The following is a 6959-nucleotide window of genomic DNA, read 5'->3' as shown; positions in this document are numbered from 1 at the left end:
AATTGATTAGTAGGTGCTAGAATCATGACCATTTGTTCAACTGATCATTTTAAGAGAAAAAATTTTAGACACTTAGGTTGAACAAAAGACGTACTAATTCTTATGTGTGAATCTGTTCCAGACGAACAAGCAAGGAATTCCCCAGTGAAGTATCCTGTACTTCTCACTCCAGTTTCTCTCATGTCAAACCCAAAAATCTGCCTATGCACCTTGCAGCAAGGCTACCTAGGTTAAAGTAGTCAGCATATATGACTATTTTAAAAATTTGCCTCATTGTATTACCAATTAGGACAGCGACATGCAAAAGAGAGGAAAAGGGAGTGTGTGTGTAGAGGGAAGCAACACACTGACTTCCATATGAACCATTTATTGAATAAATACATGCATCAATGTAGAATTACATGAGCAAAAAAGGCAATCTGTACAAAATTGATTACCCTTTGTTCTCATTTCAACTCTCACCATTTGCTGCAGCTCTGATAAAGGATTCAAGACAGAAAATTAAAACTCTTTTAATCCAAAACCAAGTGATATGCATGCTGATTTGAGTTCGGGTTATACCACTGCTATAATTAAGAAAGCTGGTTTTCTTGTCAGTGAAGCAGAGTCATTCTAAAAACAGTTTCAACAGTAGAGAACATGTGTTGGTACATACAGGTAACAAAGCTTATTTTTAGCCATTTCTTAAACATCTTCATATGATCATATTTTAAGGCACAGGATAAACAAGAACTATATGAAAAGCTATCAGTTGATATTTAATACATTGACTCGATAATGAGGTGTAATTTTTGCCCAGAGGGAAAATTATATTTGTCCTTCCTACTTCCATATAAACAGAACAATCAGGATTTGGTAACTATGATACAGAGGTTTGTTTCCACTATCAAATGAATCAAATCTCATCAGTCATGTTCTGATCCAAATTCACCCAGGAGAACATTTCTAAAGAGTTTGGCATCCTGGACTGATTACAGTCAATAGGAGTTGCTGTTGCTGAATTACAATCACAATTCAATCTCTTCATTTTAGATTCCTAAATGGGAACTGGGCTCTCTTGAGAGCCTATCCCTAATTTTAGGTTGTGAGCAATTTTGGAAACCTGTCCTGTATACTTTATTCAGTTATTCACTTTGTGCTATCATCTCACATTTAACCAAACAGAGCATTATTTCTCCCCTCCAGACTTTAGAAGACAGACTTTTGTTTAAGTGCAGAGTTTTCTAACATCTGTCCCCAAACTTCACTTAGGAGTTGACACCAAATCAGTTTAACAGCCCATTTGTCAGCTATGGCTCAAACTCTGGGGAGTCACTGGCCAAGATGTACGGCAAAAGTCCTTCCACCTGAGGCTGAACCAAGGCAAAAGACAATTATGCTGAACTGCTGCTCATAGACCTCCTTTATTTAGATCAGCTTTCACTTTCTGCATTTTCATTGCATTAATTCTCTGTCTTTCCATTCGTAACATTTTAATGGAGAACTAGCAAAGAAAATATGTATTTTGTAATATATTACATTTTATATGAATAAATGAGTGTGTATATATATATATAGATACTCATACATTCCAATATAGAGTGAAGCCTTCAAATGGAAATGCTTTCTTACAAAGAACCTCTCTATTGCCCAGTCCATCAGAAAGTAACAGCAGCAAAATTTACAGTGTAAGTTCATTTGCTAAAATTGTCTTGTATAAAATGTGGCAATAAGAAGGCCATCACTGTATAGAGAGGTGTATGACAAATGTTAATGTGAATTTAGACAAACTGAAATGAGTAAATTCTTAAACTTGAAAAAGACAAAAAGCTACATCTATGGTAGGCACTTTGGTACATCTAGTAATGTAGGCATATTCTACATCTAGAATTAAGGTTCTGTCAGTAATCTTACAATAAAGCTAATTTCAGGAGTTTATTATTTTGCTTTAAAATTCTTTCTTGGCTGAGAGATCATTCTAGAATCTTAGCTAAACAATATACTTTGTCTGTCTAACTGCATACTTATCCAAGAATGAGGGTGTTGGCTCTGAAAGAGCTGAACTGTCCTCTTGGATTCTTAATGCACATTTTTATATAACAGTCTGAGAATACTTACCAGAAAAAGAAAAATCAATTCCAAATACAAAAAAATTCCCCATAATTCATAAAATTAAAAGTTACGAGCTCAGCTGTTTAGGCTGATACTCTCCCTTGAACTCTCAACTGTCTACTTTTATCAGTTTGTGCTAATTGTATAACTGCTGTAGTCTTGCAGCAGATGATGGCAATGCTTCTGTAGAATGCCGTTATTTCTCAAAAAACCTGTGTGGACCACTGAAGTGCATTTTTTTCATGCACGCAACACACTAAGTATCAATGAAGCAACTGTAAAGACAGTCATTTTCAACTCAGTTTCACACTTTCTTACCTATTGGTGTTCCATTTCAGTATTACAGAAGGTATAGCATAATATACTATTTAGCACAGTATTGTATAATAAAAATAACATCTTGTATGTATGCCTACTATATGAACTTACTTTGCAAGCTGATCTGTATACCTTATAAATCAGTGAAACATGGCAGTAAGGACAGTTCTAAGTGGTTAGAGATTTTGTTTATAATACAGAAAAATCCATGTCCTCATACCTTCAAAAGGTCACATGTGTAGTACTACAGAGTACAGGAATAAGTAACAAAATCCAAGTGGACCTGTATAATAAAACTGTACTGTTTGTTATGTTTACTCCATTAAATGAAAACTCAGATTTAGAAACTGAGATTCATGGACCTCATCATCTATTTATACAATATTTATAGAATTCTGACTTTTATTTATAATATTCTATAGCATGATTTTCCAATAATACATGTATATATAAATATTAAAATGTTAATGTTTTGTACATTTTAAGCTAGCCACATTGGGCCAGAAACACAATAAAGTAAAAATGTTTTTCTGCATTTTGTTTTTGAAGAATATCACAAAATGATTAAGACCATTGTGCTGCAAAGACAAAGGAGATTCATCTGAAGAAATTAACATGCATTTAGAAGAAAATATCTATATCCTTTATCTAATTTTCTTCTGAATTCAAATCAGCATGAGAGAACTATAAAAAAATAGTATATATTTACATGATACAGTATACCTTGGTGAGATATAAAACAAGGCAGGAAAACAGCAGAACATAATCTTTTCACTTTCTAATAGGTACAGCCGTCACAAAGATCAATTTAAACACAAAAGGTTACTTTACTGTACTATTGCACATTACAGTAACACATTAAATTGTTTAGCAAATTAAAATACAAAGTTTAACCATGAGAAAGGCTATGTCTACATAAAATAACCAAGTGTTATAAAATTATTGGGGATGTGTCTAAGAACTAAATCAGTAAAGCTATAAAAATAATATTGGTACATCTGTGAGAAGAACGCTTTAAAAATATATAATGGTTGGCAAAGTGATGCGTGGGGAATTCCCAGTGTCCATGAGCCTAACTTGCACCATGTGGCCTTGTACCATCTTCTGTTAAATCATACCTGAAAATGAAAAACACAAAGGAAATTTTTTTTTATATTTAGCATGTATTATTAAAACTATTATTAACACACTAGTTATTAGTATGTAGTATTATTAATAAAGGAAATGCTATACTTACCACTGGGTCCAGCCTTTAGCAAGTTCTTCAGATGCCAGAGGTATTAATACCTGTGGAAAGTTAAATTAGCAATCAATGCATTATGTGTGCCTTTCATTCTATGTCTTTTAAAGATCAAATCTGACAATTCTGTAAACTACAGTGTAAGTAATACCATTAATAAACAATATATTTTACATCCTTGTCATCATAGCTATCTGCCTGACTTGTAGTATAAAATTTCTTGTTGATGGTTTTGACCTAGAAAGCTATGCCCTTCAGTGATATGGTCCCAGAGCACCTCACAGGCTTAAATTCTGAACATCGCACCTCTTGTCAATGGCAATCAGCTGATGGGTTTATGCTAACAGCATAAACAGTATGGTGTTACCTGGTAAACAGTAAAATTAAGAACATCGTTCACCATGAACTGACCACAATTCTGATATCTCTCATCCTCTTTGCAGAGCTCAAATATGCCAATTTGCAAGGGTGTCGCAATTTATTATTCCTTTTTTGCATGCTTCAAATCACATGTGTAGGAAATTAAGTGATTTAATGACTGCCTATAGAACAGTGAAACTGTAAACACAATAGCTGGTTTTGGCACTGGAAACGTCTCCAGCAGCAGTTCTTTCTCATGGATTTTTACAATCTGGAGTTACTAAACACACGTTAGTTCTGTGTGTTTCTCTAAGTATTCTTGCTTGTCTTCCCAGTTTTGTCTGAACATTTTCTGAGATATCACCTGTTTTCTACTGGTTATTTCCTTTCTCCGACTGTACGATTAGTAAGTCTGACATGCAGGTTTCTTTTGTTACTGTAAGCCTCAGAACTTACCATTCTCTAGAAGAGATTATTGCTTCATCTTTTTATATCTGCCTCTGTAGGTTGTTCCTTCCCTTACTGAAGCTTGATATCTAAGCCATTGATAAGTTTAAAAAAGATTTGTACCTCAATTAGGTGCTTCAGTTAACACTAACAAGCTCATAATACAAGAGGATTTTAGTCTTACATAATGACATGCTGCATTAACAGAATTTGCTTGTCAACTTACTTTGCCAAGTAGCCCTTTATCTTTGGACAAGAAGCCACCACTGTTCTTCACTGCTACATCTAGTGTTCTTCTCTGCACTTCAGGCAAGGAAACACTGAAATCAAATCTGACAGGCAAAGTGATGCTTTAGAGAGAATTTTGTACCTGAAGTGCAAGTTCAGTTCCTACAGCTAAACAACAATTCAAATCATAACCAAACCATCCCCCTCCCCAAACAAAAAAAGAAGTCTGAGATAAATGAAGAAAAAAATCTCAATGTTTGCCTAAAATTTTTCTTCAATACTATGATCAATATCAACATCAAATGTTTGAGACTTCTGTTACCTTTGGTGTCTGGAAACCACTGGCAAAACATAACAAACAAACACACACCCCAAACAAAACAAAACAAGGAAGAGGTCAACTGCTGACTCTACAGAGAAGAGAATGAGGAATCCTACTATCTTGACAGCTCAGTATCACTATTCTCCAAAAGGGAAAGACTGGTCAATCTTACTGATCCTCAGTCCTCTAGAACCAGAGCTCCTTTTCTTTCCTGGCACACCAAGGAAAGAAAACACATTATCATCTTTTAAGGAAGAACACATTTAGTTTGCTAGCTCTGAAACTTACAGAAAGCGAGGGCAAGATTGTACTACAATCTACATCTATTTGTCACTACAGCTCTTAAACAGCTTTATTGCTTTGCAATACATTTTACTTGGAAAAGCACAGTAAAACACATCTATTACCTGGAATAAACACGAGGAGATGCAGTACCAGGAAAACCTACCAGAGCCCCTTACTAATGATTTACAGATTTCCCTTGGACAGAACGGACTGAAGTGTGTTTTTCCCCAAATTAAGTTTCTGTCTGTATAGAAAGGTCTTTATTGGTAAGTGATGGGTGGGGGAGGAAGGGTGTACACATGTGAGGGAAACTACCATGAAAAAGCTGAGGGCAAAGATAAGGATTTTTATGCCATATAACACTGCACAAGCTTGCACAACATCCAACCTATGGGCCATGATATAACCTACAAGGAAATTTCCTGACTCCCTGGGTGCTGAGAAGTGCCACCAAATAGACTGACTGAGCAATTCAATCATGCATAGACACTGGCTGACCAGTCACACCAAGGAGGCAGCATCTCCCAGCCAGGCAATCGGCCAGTCTGAATCCACATGCTTCCTGACACGAAGGGATACCAACAGCACTGGCCAGCTAAGAGGCACTCATGTTCTGACCACCTGCCAGATCGGTGCACTCTGCTTCTTAGCCACCAGCCCAAAGGGGATGTAACTGACATAGGATAAGGCAGAAGAGAGGAGTGGCTGGTAACAGAGTAAGAAAGGTTATAGTGATAACAGGGAATAGAAGGATGGGAAGAGCTATTACAGCAGAAGAGAAAGGTAGGATCAAGTCTGGTGGTGACAGCTGAGTTTCAAGAGCTCATCCATTCAAGTAAGCTGAGAAACCTTGATTTGACAGCTTTGTAATTACATGATATAAAACTACTATACATAGTTTAGAACATACATTTGATCAAACACTGGGTTTAATGTCTTCTTTGATACATGTGTTTTTCTTCTTCCCGATCGTCTCTTATCAGGCAATAAATACATTCGCACATATGGATCAGATCCTTCTTCTGAAAATGCTATTAGATTTCTGTGACCAGTGAAAAACAAGGAAAAACACTTAGAAAATAAATGAGATATTGCGGAATGTAAGTGTCTACACTATCATTTAATTTAGTACATGAATCAGTTGTGGGATATCCTGCACAAAGTATGATGCACAGGATACAGCACATAGATAACAGCAGTGGAAAAGAAAAACTAAAAAAAAAAATGCCAAACAGTAACATGTATGAGATCAGATAAATGCTGAGCAGACAGCAGAGGTGGGAATACAATGTTTCTTGAATTCCAATTCAAAGTTTAGGTATGGCTTTCCAAAAATCAGGCGTTTTTGTCATTCCATGAAAAATTCAGTCTCTTGGAGATAGCCTTCAGGCACTGCTGATAAAAATCTACATGCCATTTTCATTTAAAAATCTGACATAGACATAAGAGACAAATACAAAATCACAGCAAAATCTTCAACAAAGTTTTTACTGATTCTGAGTATAGTTCCATGTATTTTTGTATTTATGCATAATTACATCCATATGTTATTTTAAAAATAACAAAGATCATCCAGACAACCAATTTAAGAGGATAAGTCAAGATCTGACAAAGTTTACAAAGAAATATGCACAGAAATGAAATTAGGTATTTTATGCTCACCTGCAG

General features: G+C 35.5%; 1 protein-coding gene across 1 annotated transcript in view; it reads right to left on the bottom strand.

Moving 5' to 3' along the window:
* Positions 1-3481: 3481 nt before the first annotated feature.
* The window catches only part of LOC104166222 (extended synaptotagmin-2-like), a gene marked incomplete at its 5' end in the record, with an annotated part of 7716 nt that continues 4238 nt past the window's right edge, over positions 3482-6959 (bottom strand). Inside the window, 4 exons of the mRNA XM_009706081.1 lie at positions 3482-3527; positions 3647-3696; positions 4683-4788; positions 6202-6336. Coding sequence (XP_009704383.1) covers positions 3482-3527; positions 3647-3696; positions 4683-4788; positions 6202-6336 — 337 coding nt within the window. The remainder of the gene's footprint in view (positions 3528-3646; positions 3697-4682; positions 4789-6201; positions 6337-6959) is intronic.

This window comes from Cariama cristata, unplaced genomic scaffold, assembly GCF_000690535.1.
Source record: "Cariama cristata isolate BGI_N322 unplaced genomic scaffold, ASM69053v1 scaffold12768, whole genome shotgun sequence".
Classification (NCBI taxonomy): Eukaryota; Metazoa; Chordata; class Aves; order Cariamiformes; family Cariamidae; genus Cariama; species Cariama cristata.
This window is presented reverse-complemented; position numbering and strand designations above follow the sequence as displayed.